Raw genomic sequence first — 18,394 nt, 5'->3', positions numbered from 1 at the left:
AACGCAAGAGTCTGGAGGGAGGGAGAGTTACTGTCCTGCAGAGCTTACACTCTATATATACACTCACACTACTACTATATGTAGCCGTGTGTAAAATTGGTATACAGACCTCTCCTTTGCTGGCAGTAATCCTGTTAAGAAGGCAGGGTTGCCAGTACTTATCATGGAGGTTTGCCCTCAAACCCTGGTGATGTGTCATATGTAACAAAGGAAGTGACAGCATGTTTTGTGTCCACTGTTAGTGACACAAGAGGTGGGTCTCTTCTAGAGTCTATAATACACAGCACAGCCAAAAGTTAGTCTGTCTGTCTGTTCCACTGTTGAGTTCAGATCTAGTTCTAAAAAGTGTGCAGTTCAAGGTTCAGCTCTGCTGGTCAGAGTCTACACACTGTGTCCAGGGACCTGGCACAGATGGTGATCTCCTAACCTGGGCTCGATGCCAAACTGTCTTCTCCCAAGTAATGCCTCGTGATAAGTTATATTCTGCACTAAGCAGACGCACAAATCGTGAGGTTTTACTTGTAGATTCTCAGATTCACACCCTTACGGAGGGGAATTGTGAGATTATTATAAAGAAAGGTCACTCAGAGTTTGTATAAGATAAGGTTTGTTGTTTATTGTATTACAACAAAATAACCAGAAATATCACAAGCAAAATTGCAAAGATAACAAGCTAACTTTATGAGCTAACAGCTAACAGTAACAATCCATTTCTAACTATGCAGAGATAATTATTTAATTAGTATGCCTGTCATACTCACGAACACCAAGATATTATGATAGGTCACGCCAGTCTCAGCTAGGTCTCGTCTCAGTGTGGTCTTGCCACTTCGGTTCTAATCAATCAGGTGTCACGCTAACCTTATATTGTGTCTATTGTTTACTGCGTACATGTCGGACGTGTGACATGTGACAATCTTCTATGGCTACTGATGTGTGTTACTAGCATTTACAGTTTGACCACAGCGTGTTTACTTGACCCACTTCTGCTTTTATGCGTAAGTCCCTGTGTACCAACGAAATATGTTTCAACACTACATCCTTGCCACTTCCCAGCAATTCTAATAACCTGATATTATTTCTAAGGCAAGAAAAATAGCTAACATTCAAACAGTATACTCTAAGCTGTACTAAGACATATGTACCTGTAACCTATAATAATATGCTATATACAGCTAAACCCCGTTATAGCGCGATCCTCGGGGGCCGCCCGATCCAACCGCGCTAGAACCGGGGTCGCGCTAATTTTTAAAAAAATGGCCGCCGCACGCCTGATCGGGAGGGAGCGAGGAGGGGTGGAAGGAAGAGGTGGCCGGAAGCCCTACACGTCCCCTAGCAACGGCGAGTCCAGCCGCAACCTGCTCCTTACCTCCCACCACCGGCATCCATTTCCTCTCCCCCAGGCCCCCACACCTACCGGTCCTCCGCGGCATAGCCCACGCGGCCCTCCGAGTCCCAGTGTGCAGTGAGAGTGTGTGCTGTGAGCAGTGTGCAGTGAGTGTGTGCAGTGAGAGTGTTTGCAGTGAGAGTGTGTGCAGTGAGTGCTGGGAGTGTGTGCAGTGTGGTGTGTGGTGTGTGCAGTGTGCAGTGGGAGTGAGAGCTGGGAGTGAGTGCTGGGAGTGTGTGCTGGGAGTGTGTGCTGGGAGTGTGTGCAGTGAGAGTGTGTGCAGTGGTGCGGTAAAAGTGTGTGCAGTGAGAGTGTGTGCAGTGAGTGCTGGGAGTGTGTGCAATGTGCTGTGAGCACTGTGCTGTGTGCTGTGTGCAGTGTGCAGTGAGAGTGTGTGCAGTGTGCAGTGTGCAGTGTACAGTGTGCAGTGAGAGTGTGTGCAGTGCACAGTGTGCAGTGAGAGTGTGTGCAGTGTGCTGTGAGTAGTGTGCAGTGTGCAGTGAAAGTGTGTGCAGTGTGCAGTGTAGAGTGTGTGCAGTGTACAGTGTGCAGTGAGATTGTGTGCAGTGCACAGTGTGCAGTGTGTGTGCAGTGTGCGCTGGGAGTGTGTGCAGTGTGCAGTGAGTGTGTGCAGTGAGTGTGTGCCGTGTGCAAAAAAAGTTTTAAAAAAAATGTTAAATTTAAAAAAAGATGTGCACAATAATGACCCAGGTTGTATTACATTTAAGGGACTTGAAAGTATATCACTAAATAACAGACAGGGAAATAGAGAAAATCATTTATTAAAACGTGAACAATTTTGGATTTATGAAATGTTAACTAGACATCCTACTGGTTTCAATGAACGTATTGAATTAACCCAATTTTTAAGATGATGTTTAATAGTTTTTTACTATGATTCTATATTAGAGTTTTTATATATACATATATATATATACTTTTTTCTTTCTTTTGTTTTTCCTTTCCCCCTATTTATATATATATATAATAGTATTATGTTTTGCTCTAATTCATTATTGTTAATATGTATTGATTTACGGCATAAGCTAGAGGTCATATATATATATATTTTCTATCTCAGAAGGGTTCTGTTGTTAATGGAATGCTTTATGATGTTGATATGAGCGATCTATGTATCTCCTGTTAAAATGTTATAAGTCTTAGCTGCTTATCTGTAGTGCATAAGCCGTTTTGTCTTCATTAGTTATATAGAGTAAGAGGTTCTGTTGTGATCGTAACTATCAGGCATGAAAGGGTGTTAGTTTGGGGGCCGTCCCCATTTGATTATATGCCGCCTATAAATACGCGCGGATGACGCTGTACGTGACCTCCTGACGAAGCACGTGGTGCGAAACGCGTAGAGGTCACGACAGGTCATCCTGCGCGTGTTTCCTGGTAAGCTGAGACGGAGCCTGCGAGAGGCATAAGCAGTGTGTTCCAACTTCACAGTGTCAAGATCCGGATCCTTTTGCTGACACTGTGACCCCGCAACACTGCCTCTGTGTAAGTGTCCATCTCCCCTTGCCAGTAGTATATATCTATGGAGGTTTTTATCCAAATCGTTAGATAGATTTTGTTTTATTCATTATATGTATTTTTAATGTATTATGTATGCTGTACTGTTTAGGGTTAAAGTTAGCTTCTGAGATCATCATCTATGATCACTGTGTCTAAGCTCTATAGCAATTTTAGCTGAGGTGGGGTTGGATCTCCTCAGTAATTGTGTGTATTTTTAATAAATTACCATTAACTGATCCCTGGTGCACATTTGTGCATTTTTTTCTTTCAGGGATTTGCCAATAACCCTTTGTAAGATCTAAAGTGGTTAGAAAACGGGCCCTCGCCAACCTCTCAATTAACTCGTCTACCCGCAACATAGGATAGGCATCAAATTTCGAAACTTCATTTACTTTTCTAAAGTCATTACAGAACCGTACTGACCCATCTGGCTTAGGTACCAAGACAATAGGGCTGGACCATTGACTATGGGACTCCTCAATTACGCCTAACTCTAGCATCTTCTTTACCTCTGACTGAATAGCCCCTCTTCTGGCTTCTGGGATTCTATAAGGTCTTATCTTAACGGCTACGCCCGGTTTGGTGACGATATCATGGGAAATCACCCTAGTTTTCCCTGGTACGCTGGAAAATACATCCCTGGTCCTTTTTACCAAGTCTACAGCTTCTCTATATTGTTCAGGAGTGAGTTCTGCCGATATTCGACTGAGTGGTTCCTCCCCTTTCCCGGATTTATTAGCTACAACCGTCAGACATACCTGTCTATCCTTCCAGGAATTTAATAGATTTATGTGATAGATTTGCTCTACCTTCCTCCGATCTGGCTGTCGAATTTTATAATTCACCGGGTCGACCTGTTCTAGAACTTTATATGGTCCTTGCCAATGTGATAACAGCTTGCTTTCGGCCGTGGGAACAAACACCATTACTCGGTCCCCTGGTCGGAAGTTGCGAACCGTAGCCTGTCTGTTGTAAAGGTTCTGTTGGGCCCTCTGTGCCTCTTCTAAATGTTGTCTGACTATGGGGGTAATATGCGCAATGCGTTCTTTTAAATCTTCCACAAATTGGACGACATTTTTCCCTGGAACAACTTGTTGCTCCCACTCTTCTTTGCGGCTATCCAGAATCCCTCTTGGGCATCTCCCATACAGGAGTTCAAATGGGGAAAACACTGTAGAGGCCTGTGGGACCTCTCGGATAGAAAACAAGAGATAAGGCAACAAGGTGTCCCAGTTCTTTCCATCACTAGCCACTACCTTTCTCAACATCATCTGAAGAGTTTTATTAAATCGTTCTACCAGTCCGTCCGTTTGCGGATGGTAAATAGAGGTTCTTAGGGACTGTATTTTTAGCTCTACACATAAGTCTCGCATAAGCTTAGATGTAAACGGGGTACCCTGATCTGTCAAAATTTCCTTCGGTATCCCGAGTCGGGAGAATACCTGTAACAATTCCTTAGCTATAGCTTTGGAGGAAGTATTACGTAAAGGCAGCGCCTCTGGATAGCGAGTGGCATAGTCTAGGATCACTAGGATGTATTGATGACCCTTGGAAGATTTCTCCTAGGGACCCACTATATCCATGGCGATCCTCTCAAATGGGATCTCAATAATAGGCATAGGGATCAATGGGGCCCTCAAACTTGGTCGGGGGGCTGTCAACTGACACTTAGGACAAGAGGCACAGAATCTCTTTACTGCATTATATATCCCTGGCCAGTAAAATCTTTTTAGGATTCTTTGCTTTATCTTCTCTACTCCCAGATAACCCCCCAATAAGTGAGAGTGTGCTAGCTCCAGGACCTTCCTTACTAATGAACTGGGTACTAGCAATTTTTCTATTTCATGGCCCTCCTCTTGGCTCACATGGTATAACAAATCATTTTTAATACAAAAATAGGGATAGGATTCCTTGTTTGTCCCTTCTACCGGGACCCCATTAACTTCTACCGCCTGGCTAAACCCATTTTTCAACAGAGGATCATTAGCCTGGTCCCTACCAAAGTTAGTCAGGGAAAGTTCTAGACTTCCAAAACCTTCCTCATCTGGAGTTTGGCCGGTTACCTCCACGGGTGACTCGGACACCTGAGCATCAACAGGCCCTGTCTCAGACAACTCCTCTCCCTCTGGTCTCCCTCCGTTAGGAGTAGTAACCAGTGCTAACTGGGGTGGGGGCGTACCTCTTTTTTTTCCCCTCCTACATTCTCATTTCGACTTAGGGGTTTTAGACACCTCGGAGACTAATTCAGGGTCTGTAAATGGAAAAAGCTCATCCGGAGTAGGATTGTTTAAGGTGAGCTGTCCTCTGATCAGGGTGTTAAAACCAGGGAAATTACAGCCTAACACTAGGGAATGGGGTAACTTTGGTACAATTGCTGCCATAGTTTGGATGACTTGCCCCTCGACTTTCACTTTTATCAGAGTTGTGGTGTACGGAAGCGTACACCCATGCACACATAATACCCGCAACTTCTCACCCTGGTGTAACCGGAGAGGCTTAACCAACTTCCCTGATACCAAGCTAATATTACTCCCTGAGTCTACCAGGGCGGAGACTGGTTTACCATTTAAAATCACTGTGGTGAGGAAGTTGTGGGTATGTTTTCCCTCGCGGGTCATACCTACCACTCCACAAAATTCAGACTTCACAGAGCCATACGCACACTCCATTGGCTCAGACAACTGTGGGCAGTGAGCCTTAATATGCCCCGTCTCCCCACAGTCAAAACAAACAATTGGCCCAGTTCGTTCTTGAAATCCTTTCTGAGATTTAGAGTTTCTGTCCCTATCCGGGTTTTCTTCCACCCTCTCAAATCGTGCGAATGGTCGTGGGTCCTGGCGCCAGTGCTGGCCTCTACCGTTCATGTTGGGACGTGGGTTGTGGTTTGTGCGAGGGGAGCGTGACAGTTCACGGTAGCCAGAAAATGCTCCACTGCGCCTACCATGGCATCGCAAGTGAGGGGATCTCCCTGCCCAACCCACCATTGAAGATCCTGGGGTAACGCTCGAATGAAGCGGTCCAACACCACCATCTCAAGGATCCGTGTCAGGCTATATACCTCTGGTTTTAGCCACTTGGACGCTAGGTGAACCAAATCCCATAACTGGGATCTAGGCGGCTTCTGTTTCTGATATCTCCACGTATGGATCCTCTGCGCACAAACTGCGGGAGTCACTCCAATCCTTGCAAGGATTTCGCTTTTCAGACAGTCATAGTCTGCTGCGGCTTCTTCGTCGAGGTCACAATATGCTTTTTGGGCTTCCCCCAGCAAAAAGGGTGCGATACTCCCAGCCCATTTGGAGCGGGCCCAACTTCCCCAGGAAGCGATTGGCTCAAAGGACCGGAGGTATCCCTCGACGTCATCGTGCAGCGTCATTTTCTGCAGGTACACATTCGCCTGGACGGGCCACGCCTGGGCCGTACTGGTCGAGTCCATTTTAATCTGGGCCAGCTGCTCAATCAGCTGCCTCTGTGTTTCTGCGATAACGTCAAGCTGGGCTTCAAGTATCCGGTTTGTCTCGCGGTGTGCAGCCGTGCTTTCCAGTCCCTGTTTGTTAGCTTCTTGCTGGACAGTGGTACTGTGTACTAAGGCCTTCACAACGTCCTCCATAGTGACAGCTACTGCATGGACAGGTTCCACCAGTCGCAATCTGTAGCTCCGCCCCTTTTACAGGGTGTTCGACCCACAAAAACCTAACCCCGGTCGGGGTACTGACTAAACAAAAGTGCAGGCTATCTACCTGGCTGGCTAGCTAACCTAGTCCAGCCCAACAATGTTCAACAATACCAGTTGGCTCTTTACCTGGGAGCTTTATTCCCCCCTTGGGACAGGATCAATCTGAGCAGCTTGTGTCTGTCTGTCAACACTCCTCTGTCTTCTCTCTGTGCCTGAGAGAGAGACTGCTGCCTCAGAGGCATTTCCTCTTCCTGTTTTAAAGCAGGTGAACTAGCTTAATTTGAATCACCTGTGGACTGCTTAATAATCTGTTAACCCCTCGTCTACTGGAAAGCATGCATACTGCTATCTCCTACTAATATATACAGAGTCAATGACCCTGTCACATATCCCCCTTCCCAGCGTAACGTTACCGAGTGGAGGGGCTCGTGCACTGAGACTGTGCCCCCTAGAGAGTGCATCAGCATTCATGTGCAGTATACCTGGCCGATGTTGGACCGTGAAGTTGAAAGGTTGCAACGACAGAGACCAACGGGTAACTCTCGAGTTCTTTTCTTTATTTCTATGCATCCACTGTAGGGGTGCATGATCTGTAACGAGCGTAAAAGACCTGCCTGAAAGGTAATAGTAAGTCCTGTAAATCAGCAGGTGCACCACATCACACTGACATGTAATTGGGATGGTTTCTCACATATGAGGGTCAGGATCAGAAGGGCCCAGGGAAACACCGTTACATATATATAACAATGTACATTAGTGTGAGAGAGTTACTGTCCCACAGAGCTTACACTATATATATATATATATATATATATATATATATATATATATATTGTGGCAGGATGGCCGTGGTAAGTGAGGAGACAACACGACTTTTCTGGGTAAATAGTGCTGGTGGATTTATTGTCCAAAAAGGGTAACTAAAACAATGGGTACTCTGTCCCTTTAAATGAAATACATAAACAAAAACCTAACCCCGGTCGGGGAACTGACTAAACAAAAGTGCAGGCTATCTACCTGGCTGGCTAGCTAACCTGGTCCAACCCAACAATGTTCAACAATACCAGTTGGCTCCTTACCTGTGAGCTCTATTCCCAACTTGGGACAGGATCAATCTGAGCAGCTTGTGTCTGTCTGTCAACACTCTTCTGTCTTCTCTCTGTGCCTGAGAGAGAGACTGTCGCCCCAGAGGCATTTCCTCTTCCTGTTTTTAAAGCAGGTGAACTAGCTTAATTTGAATCACCTGTGGACTGCTTAATAAGCTGGGTTAACCCCTCGTCTACTGGAAAGCATGCATACTGCCATCTCCTACTAACATATACAGAGTCAATGACCCTGTCACAATATATACACACACTCACACTACTTCTATATATAACATTATAATCAGTGTGAGTTACTGTCCCACAGAGCTTACACTCTATATAAACTCACACTACTTCTATATATAACATTGTAATCAGTGTGAGAGAGTTTCTGTCCTGCCGAGCTTACACTATATATATACACTCACACTACTTCTATATATAACAATGTAACCAGTGTGAGAGAGTTACTGTCCCACAGAGCTTACACTCTATTTATACACTCATATACACTCACACTACTTCTATATATAACTTTATAATGAGTGTGAGAGAGTTACTGTCCTGCAGAGCTTACACTCTACTGTATATATACACTCATACTACTTCTATATATAACTTTGTAATCAGTAGGAGAGTTACTATCCCACAGAGCTACACTCTATATATATATACTTGTCATGATAATGTCATGAGATATTGGGTATTTTTAATCCCTCTGGTGCTTAAGGGGTTAATGAGCTACACTTTTAAGAGAAAAATACAAAATGCTTAGTCTGAAACAGGTCAGAACTGTTTCTTTGAACTGCTCTGAATTTCAAAGGGATTTACTTGGGGAGGGGGGTCCGTGTGGATGGCCCACTCAAGGTGTCAATTGAATTAATCAAGGTCTACAGACAGGGTTGGGGGAAAACAGCTTCAAGGTATTTTGTAGAAAGGGTTGGCTTATGAAGGTGCCCTAAGAAAGAATTGTACTTAAGTCTGGGCCATGTTGTAAAACATCAGATCTGACCAGGGGCATGCTTGGATATAAAAAACAAGAAAAAAGCGCAAAACGCAAATGGTGAAGTACATGAAAGTAAATATTTTAGTAATAAAAAGGTGAGTATTCTGCGTACATCAGAGATAAAGAACATTCGCATTTACGTGCAACATTACACGAGATTACCATACAGCAATCATCAGGGTGGATGGTCTGGAGGGTGTAGCTCTAGTGGATCGTCTCCTGCTGTTATTCGGATATCATCTGCGTCTCTCACGACGACGGCGACCTGTAGTCAGCATCCAAAACGTCCGAGGAGTCAAGATCGATAGACCACTGAAACGTCCGTCCTGTATTGTGCACTGTGTGCACGTTGTAGGTAAAAGTTCCTGTAACTGGTAACGTAGGTGCACGAGGATATGCTCCCACCGCAGTCTAACTGACCGGCATACAGCAGTAGTAATCCGCCTTGGTGGTCGCGCACTACAGTGACGTCACCCGTGGAGCGTGTAGTTACACACGGAATGCACCCGAGCAGTAATAACAGGGGCCGTAGGTAAAAAAACACTCAAATGATCTTAAGCGGACAATACTGGCAATAAAGTATTAAAAGGTACCACAAATTAAGCAATAATTAATCCAACGCGTTTCGAAGCTGTAAATGCTTCTTCTTCAGGGATAAATTCAATGTCACTACCCCAGAGCACTAAATACACATACAGCTTCCATTATTGGTCATCCAATTGAGACCAGGAACCAATCAAATGTACAGGTGCTTGTGTGGTATCTGGGTCGCGAGAAAACAGAGGTGTCCACTTGCAATCAGTCCTGGTGGGTCAGAAACTCACCCAAGGATTGAGAGACTCTGGCGCTACCCTTACCCTGGTGCGGTCTGAGGAAATCATTCCTGGGAGGGTTCTGCATATGGGGGTGGCGGGAGGAGGCTGCCACGTTTTGCCGGTGGCAAAGGTATACTTGAATTGGGGAACTGGGCAGGGAGTGCGGGAGGTGGGAGTAATGAATGATATTCCTGCTAATGTGTTGCTAGGTAATGATCTTGGAAAGGTGGTTACCCACTATGAGACCGCTGTGACCCAACCAGCTCAGGGACCCGCCGAACAGTTCCAGGTACTAACGCACGCTGGGTACTGGGGAAGGGTGACTGACAGGTGTCGCACCGGAGTGGGGGGGTGTGGGAGCCTCCCCGTACAATCCCTCCACACAAACCAGACCATCCACCAGGGAAATGGAGAGAGAGGCTGGAAGAGACATATAAAGCAAGAATATGAGGCACAGGGACCGTCCGCCGAGGGAAGAGAGAGCAAGTCTGGGAGAGGTATATACAGCAAGACCGCGAGGCACAAGGACAGTAAACCGAGGGAAGCGATATACAGCAGGACAACGAGGCACAGGGACCGTCCGCAGAGGGACGAGGAAGCAAGGCAGGGAGAGATATACCGCAGGACAGAGAGGCACCAGGACAGTCCGCAGAGGGAAGAGAGGGTGAGGCTGGGAGAGATATCTACAGCAAGAAAAAGCAAGACAGCTTGGCACAGGGCCAGGCCGCAGAGGGAAGAGAGAGCGAGGCGGAGGGAGATATATCAAGCAAGAAAGCGCAAGACAGCGGGGCACAGGGACAAGACGTAGAGGGAAGAGAGAGCGAGGCGGGGGGAGATATATCCAGCTAGAAAGAGCAAGACAGCGAGGCAGAGAAACCCAGAGGAAAGGGTAAAGGTTTTATTTGTTTGAACGTGGGACTAGCGTGCAAGCCAGTCCCTTCGCTCAATTTAAGGAGATGTCATGATAATGTCATGAGATATTGGGTATTTTTAATCCTTCTGGTGCTTAAGGAGTGAATGAGCTACACTTTTAAGAAAAAAATACAAAATGCCGAGTTTGAAACAGGTCAGAACTGTTTCTTTGAACTGCTCTGAATTTCAAAGGGATTTACTTGGGGAGGGGGATCCCTGTGAATGGCCCACTCAAGGTGTCAATTGAATTAATCAAGGTCTACAGACAGGGTTGGGGGAAAACAGCTTCAAGGTATTTTGTAGAAGGGGTGGGCTCATGAAGGTGCCCTAAGAAAGAATTGTACTTAAGTCTGGGCCATGTTGTAAAACCTCAGATCTGACCAGGGGCATGCTTGGATATAAAAAACAAGAAAAAAGCGCAAAACGCAAATGGTGAAGTACATCAAAGTAAATATTTTAGTAATAAAAAGGTGAGTATTCTGCGTACATCAGAGATAAAGAACATTTGCATTTATATGCAGCATTACACGAGATTACCATACAGCAATCATCAGGGTGGATGGTCTGGAGGGTGTAGCTCTAGTGGATTGTCTCCTGCTGTTAGTCGGATATAATCTGCGTCTCTCACGACGACGGTGACCTGTAGTCAGCATCCAAAACGTCCGAGGAGTCAAGATCGATAGACCACTGAAACGTCCGTCCTGTATTGTGCACTGTGTGCACGTTGTAGGTAAAAGTTCCTGTAACTGGTAACGTAGGTGCACGAGGATATGCTCCCACCGCAGTCTAACTGACCGGCATACAGCAGTAGTAATCCGCCTTGGTGGTCGCGCACTACAATGACGTCACCCGTGGAGCGTGTAGTTACACACGGAACGCACCCGAGCAGTAATAACAGGGGCCGTAGGTGAAAAGCGCTCAAATGATCTTAAGCGGACAATACTGGCAATAAAGTATTAAAAGGTACCACAAATTAAGCAATAATTAATCCAACGCGTTTCGAAGCTGTAAATGCTTCTTCTTCAGGGATAAATTCAATGTCACTACCCCAGAGCACTAAATACACATACAGCTTCCATTATTGGTCATCCAATTGAGACCAGGAACCAATCAAATGTACAGGTGCTTGTGTGGTATCTGGGTCGCGAGAAAACAGAGGTGTCCACTTGCAATCAGTCCTGGTGGGTCAGAAACTCACCCAAGGACTGAGAGACTCTGGCGCTACCCTTACCCTGGTGCGGCCAGGACTGGTGCGGCCTGAGGAAATAATTCCTGGGAGGGTTCTGCATATGGAGGTGGCTGGCGGAGGCCGCCACGTTTTGCCGGTGGCCAAAGTATACTTGAATTGGGGTACTGGGCAGGGAGTGCAGGAGGTGGGAGTAATGAATGATATTCCTGCTAATGTGTTGCTAGGTAATGATCTTGGAAAGATGGTTACCTACTATGAGACCGCTGTGACCCAACCAGCTCAGGGACCCGCCGAACAGTTCCAGGTACTAACGCACGCTGGGTACTGGGGATGGGTGACTGACAGGTGTCGCACTGGAGTGGGGGGGTGTGGGAGCCTCCCCGTACAATCCCTCCACACAAACCAGACCATCCACCAGGGAAATGGAGATAGAGGCTGGGAGAGACATATAAAGCAAGACTACGAGGCACAGGGACTGGCCGCCGAGGTATGAGAGAGCGAGTGTGCGAGAGACATATACAGCAAGACCGCGAGGCACAGGGACAGTCCACCGAGGGAAGAGAGAACGAAGCTGGGGAAGCGATATACAGCAGGACAACGAGGCACAGGGACCGTCCGCAGAGGGACGAGGGAGCAAGGCAGGGAGAGAGATATACCGCAGGACAGCGAGGCACAGGGACAGCCCACAGAGGGAAAAGGGAGCGAGGCTGGGAGAGATATATCTACCACAAGTAAAGCAAGACAGCGAGGCACCAGGACAGTCCGCAGAGGGAAGAGAGGGTGAGGCTGGGAGAGATATCTACAGCAAGAAAAAGCAAGACAGCGAGGCACAGGGCCAGGCCACAGAGGGAAGAGAGAGCGAGGCGGGGGAAGATATATCCAGCAAGAAAGAGCAAGGCGAGGCACAGGGACAGGCCGCAGAGGGAAGAGAGAGCGAGGCAGAGGGAGATATATCCAGCAAGAAAGAGCAAGGCGAGGCACAGGGACTGGACACAGAGGGAAGAGAGAGCGAGGCGGAGGGAGATATATCCAGCAAGAAAGCGCAAGACAGCGGGGCACAGGGACAGGACGTAGAGGGAAGAGAGAGCGAGGCGGGGGGAGATATATCCAGCAAGAAAGAGCAAGACAGCGGGGCACAGGGACAAGACGTAGAGGGAAGAGAGAGCGAGGCGGGGGGAGATATATCCAGCAAGAAAGAGCAAGACAGCGAGGCAGAGAAACCCAGTGGAAAGGGTAAAGGTTTTATTTGTTTGAACGCGGGACTAGCGTGTAAGCCAGTCCCATCGCTCAATTTAAGGAGATGTCATGATAATGTCATGAGATATTGGGTATTTTTAATCCCTCTGTGCTTAAGGGGTAAATGAGCTACACTTTTAAGAAAAAAATACAAAATGCCGAGTTTGAAACAGGTCAGAACTGTTTCTTTGAACTGCTCTGAATTTCACAGGGATTTACTTGGGGAGGGGTGTCCGTGTGGATGGCCCACTCAAGGTGTCAATTGAATTAATCAAGGTCTACAGACAGGGTTGGGGGAAAACAGCTTCAAGGTATTTTGTAGAAGGGGTGGGCTCATGAAGGTACCCTAAGAAAGAATTGTACTTAAGTCTGGGCCATGTTATAAAACATCAGATCTGACCAGGGCCATGCTTGGATAGCATGGCAGACCTCATCTTCTGAACCACTGCCTCTCTGAGAAAAGTCCATAGCATGTGGTAATGTACTGTATAGCAGGGGTGAGCAAACTTTTTATGCCGAGCCCCCCTTTTAATCCATAAAATTTCTCGGGCCCCCCCTGCCTGATGTAATCAAAATCACATGACGTCAGTGCACGTGAGCTGGTTCAGCCATTGAGGGCGAACCAGCTTTGTAACGCCCCCGCCACGCGTCTACAAAAAAAGTATTTATAGCTGAAACTACATAACTTAAAAATAAATATTATAATATTTGTCTAATAGCGTTCCCATTTCTGCTGTATTATTAATCTCTCTCTTCCCGCCACATTAGAACCTCTCAGGACCTCTCTCCCCTCTTCCAGTCTCTCCCTCTCCCTGTATTTCTCACTCCCCCTCCAGTCCCTTTCTATTCCTCCCCTCAGTGTCTCCCCCTCCATCCCCCCAACTCTCTTTCCCTCCAGCCAGTGTGTCTCTTTCTCCCTCCACCCATTGTCTCTCACTCTCTCCCCTCTTCCAGTCTCACACTCCTCTTCCAATCTCTCCAACTCCCTGTATTTCTCACTCCCCCTCCAGTCCCTCTCTATCCCTCCCCTCAGTGTCTCCCCCACTCTCTTTCCCTCCCCGTGTGTCTCTCTCTCTCTTTCTCCCTCCCCCTAGTGTCTCCCTCCCTCCATTGTCTCTCACTCTCCCTCCAGCCATTGCCTCTCCCTCCCTCCAGTGTCTCTCTTGCACTCTCCAACCAGCTATTGTTTCTCCCTCCACCCGGTGTCTCTCTCACACTCTCCCTCCAGCCATTGTGTGTCTCTCTCCCTCCTGCCAGTGTCTCTCTCATCCCCATCCCCATGTAGCTTTCACCCCCCCTCCCCATGTCACACTCACTCTCACCCTCCTCCCCATCTCACACTCTCACCCCCCTCATGCCACTCACACCCTCCCCATGCCACAGTCTCACACTCACTCCCCCATGTCCCAGTCTCACTCTCCCACCCCCCCATGTCCCAGTCTCACTCCCCCCCATGTCCCAGTCTCACTCCCCCCATGTCCCAGTCTCACTCCCCCCCCATGTGCCAGTCTCACTCACCCCTTCTCCCCATGTCACATACGCTGATACAGGAAGCAAGGAAATGCTGCTGTGTACTGTAGCACAGCGGAGCACTGCGCCACCTAATGGCCAAAAGAAAAATTGCAGCTGCAGACGGCTTTTTTTCCTCTGCTCCTGGCAATATCGCCGCTGCTTCCTGCGCCCCCCCTAAACAATCTTGCGACCCCCAGTTTGCGCACCGCTGCTGTATAGGATGCTTTGGGCTCTGAATTAACTTTGTGCATGCTGGAGAGAATAGCTTGCTAAATTCAGGCACATGTTACTTCAACTGATTTTGTGTTAAAGTGCATAGTTCTCCTTATAATAAACAGGGACCTGAGGCCCTGGCGGATATTTTCGTCTAAGATCTTTTATCATATCTGCATAACCTCAAGTGGTGGCAGTGGATGGTTATGATGTGCAATTGAGAAGGGGTTAATACTAACTCGCTGGTTCCTTGAAGAGGAGAAATGGGGGTTGCTAGAGAAGCCTTTGTGTATTAACCCTGGTTGCATATCTAAAGTCACGTGCTCACTTGTGTGCTGTCCGAGGCGGTGGTATATTGGAACATCTTGAGGAGAGATGGGACCCTTGAGGGGGTGAAGAGTGGGGCAGCTTGCGGGTTGTGTATTGATCCTTGATCCTGTAAGAGGGGATACTGTCCATTTGACGGACCTTTGCGGAGGTGAAGAGTGGATGCACTTGCGAGCGTCGGTATTAACCCTTGTCCCGTATGCAGGTCGCGTGCTAGCAGGGGGTCGTACGTGACAATACTCACCCTACTTCTATATATAAAATTGTAATCACTGTGAGATTTAAAATCAGAGACAGAACATGAAACACAGACAGAGCTCAGTGCTACATCCAAAGACACTAATAAACGGTACAGTGCCTAAATATATATATATATACAGTATATAGATATCTTTTGAATAAAATGGTATTTTAGTTTAACTCTATGGCCAAAGTGTTGCAAGCCCTTGAGCCCCTTGAAGGCAGACCACGTCTCAAGGGTCCTAACACTAAAATAGATTCTTAATAACCTGTACATTACCAGGAAGATTGATTTATAATCTGTCAAAATTTGTTGCATAGTTCTAAGTCTGATTGAAGCTCTTATTAACCTGTATAACACCAGGAAAAGCACTCTGTATTAGATTTGTCGCAATCAAACTGGATGCAAGTTCCCATGGGGTGTGGAAGGTGCAAAGGAGTGAGCTTTAACCATTTAAAAGTGGGAGGGGGTGAGTTTCAAACTAGGGAAGGAGGAGCCACCCTCCAAATCAGCTAGGACCAGCTGGACAAGAATTGCAAAATCACTGTGTTTTTTTAATCAGTGTGAGAGTTAGTGTCCCGCAGAGCTTACACTCTATATAAACTCTCACACTACTTCTATATATAACATTGTAATCAGTGTGAGAGTTACTGTCCCGCAGAGCTTACACTCTGTATAAACACACACTGCTTCTATATATAACAATGTAATCAGTGTGAGAGAGTTGCTATCCCGCAGAGCTTACACTCATATAGATACCCAATCTACTTCTATATCTCTCTCTGGGAGGCAATATCGTCACAAATTAAGTTTATTGCAATTTTGAATGCTTTTCTGCACTTCTACTTGGAAACATTTACTGAATACCTGATTTGTTACACATCTTACCATGTGTATCCTGTCTCTTTACAGTCTTAAATTAAATCTGACGTGTGAGAATCATTTTTTGTGTCCGATGTTAATTAATTTCTTTACTCAAATGTTTTTCCCCAGCTGATGGATTCGTGAGCAGGAATTCCTCTGAAGGATATCACATTTTGCTCTGTTCACCATGGAAGATACCAGTGTTACCCAAATGTATCACGGAGCAAATCACATTAGTCAGGATTTACCAAACCAGAGTATGAGAGAAACTGTGAGCATTATGGCTAAGGAATCAACCTCACAGAAAGAAGGAAATCTCCCAGACTCCCACATTTATACCATCAGAGAATATACAGGGACAGAATATGCATCTACTCCTATTACAACGTGTAACAAAGGAAACATGAATGCAGGGAACGTTCCCAAGAACTTGTCAGTAAAAGAAAAACCATTTGTATGTTCTGATTGTGGGAAATGTTTCACATGTAACTCTACTCTTGTTATACATCAGAGAAGTCACACAGGAGAAAGACCATTTGTATGTTCTGAATGTGGGAAATGTTTTACCCAGAACTCTAATCTTGTTATACATCAGAAAATTCACACAGGAGAAAGACCATTTGTATGTTCTGAATGTGGGAAATGTTTTACCCTGAAGTCTACTCTTGTTACACACCAGAGAATACACACAGGAGAAAGACCATTTGTGTGTTCTGAATGTGGGAAATGTTTTACCCGGAACTCTACTCTTGTTATACACCAGAGAATACACACAGGAGAAAGACCCTTTGTATGTTCTGAATGTGGGACATGTTTTGCAAAAAACTGGAATCTTGTTGCACATCAGAGATTTCACACAGGAGAAAGACCCTTTGTATGTTCTGAATGTGGGAAATGTTTTACCCAGAACTCTCATCTTGTTACACATCAGAAAATTCACACAGGAGAAAGACCATTTGTATGTTCTGAATGTGGGAAATGTTTTACCCAGAACTCTACTCTTGTTACACATCAGAGAAGTCACACAGGAGAAAGACCATTTGTATGTTCTGAATGTGGGAAATGTTTTACCCAGAACTCTAATCTTGTTACACACCAGAGAATACACAAAGGAGAAAGACCATTTGTATGTTCTGAATGTGGGACATGTTTTGCACAAAACTGGAATCTTGTTGCACATCAGAGATTTCACACAGGAGAAAGACCCTTTTTATGTTCTGAATGTGGGAAATGTTTTACCCGGAACTCTAATCTCGTTACACATCAGAGAAGTCACACAGGAGAAAGACCATTTGTATGTTCTGAATGTGGGAAATGTTTTACCCATAACTCTAATCTTGTTACACATCAGAAAATGCACACAGGAGAAAGACCATGTGTATGTTCTGAATGTGGGAAATGTTTTACCCAGAACTCTAATCTTGTTACACACCAGAGAATACACAAAGGAGAAAGACCCTTTGTATGTTCTGAATGTGGGACATGTTTTGCAAAAAACTCGAATCTTGTTGCACATCAGAGATTTCACATAGGAGAAAGACCCTTTGTATGTTCTGAATGTGGGAAATGTTTTACCCTGAACTCTAATCTCGTTACACATCAGAGAAGTCATACAGGAGAAAGACCATTTGTATGTTCTGAATGTGGGAAATGCTTTACCCAGAACTCTCATCTTGTTACACATCAGAAAATTCACACAGGAGAAAGACCATGTGTATGTTCTGAATGTGGGAAATGTTTTACCCTTAACTCTTCTCTTGTTATACATAAGGGATGTCACACAGGAGAAACACGATGTTTTCTATAAATTTCATCAATATTTTGCTCACACAGGTTTACTTTGTAATATAGCACTCTGAAAAGTATTGATTTTATTTAAAAAAAAAATGTTATAAAAACATAATACATTTCTAAACTACTATGAAAAGAATGCATTTCTTGTAATTGTGGGGAATAATTTGCTTTTTATTATTTCATTTAGAAAAATTAAAGGAAAGTGTGGAATTTTTATTGTTTTTGTTTTGAAAAAAAATGTACCAATAATTCCAAATTCCTTATAGGATAATGTTTCTATAAATCGTTTTTAATATGTGTCTCTAGTTTATTTCCATACGTTTGAGTTTGAAAATGAGTGTCGTCAGGTTCTTTATAATGCCATGGTCCGCAGTACCCATGCAAAACCACCGGGAGTGCTGCTGAATCCTGTCCTTGCTGAGATCCAGTTCTGCGGTTCTTGTCACTCTGGAACCTGATAGCCTTCATCAGTCTCTAGCTTTCAGCCTGCCCTATATAAACCTCCTCTTCCTGTCTCAGTGCCTGGTTATACTGGTTCCTTCAGCACCTGCTTGCTTTCCTGCTGTTGCTGTGTTTGCTGTTCCCTTGTTGGTGTTTCCCTTGTCTCATCCTATTCCTG

General features: G+C 45.6%; 1 protein-coding gene across 2 annotated transcripts in view; it reads left to right on the top strand.

Annotated features, from left to right (window-relative positions):
• The window catches only part of LOC142483942 (uncharacterized), a 29,436-nt gene extending 11,433 nt beyond the window's left edge, over positions 1-18,003 (top strand). Inside the window, exons 2-3 of one of the 2 annotated variants that reach the window (XM_075583858.1) lie at positions 3,177-7,116; positions 16,111-18,003. In XM_075583858.1, the coding sequence (XP_075439973.1) occupies positions 16,169-17,788 (1,620 nt within the window). In that variant the 5' untranslated portion in view covers positions 3,177-7,116; positions 16,111-16,168 and the 3' untranslated portion in view covers positions 17,789-18,003. The remainder of the gene's footprint in view (positions 1-3,176; positions 7,117-16,110) is intronic. The other variant, XM_075583859.1, reaches the window with a different exon arrangement.
• The last annotated feature ends 391 nt before the right edge of the window (positions 18,004-18,394 follow it).

Source organism: Ascaphus truei, unplaced genomic scaffold (assembly GCF_040206685.1).
Source record: "Ascaphus truei isolate aAscTru1 unplaced genomic scaffold, aAscTru1.hap1 HAP1_SCAFFOLD_400, whole genome shotgun sequence".
Taxonomy (NCBI): Eukaryota; Metazoa; Chordata; class Amphibia; order Anura; family Ascaphidae; genus Ascaphus; species Ascaphus truei.
This window is presented reverse-complemented; position numbering and strand designations above follow the sequence as displayed.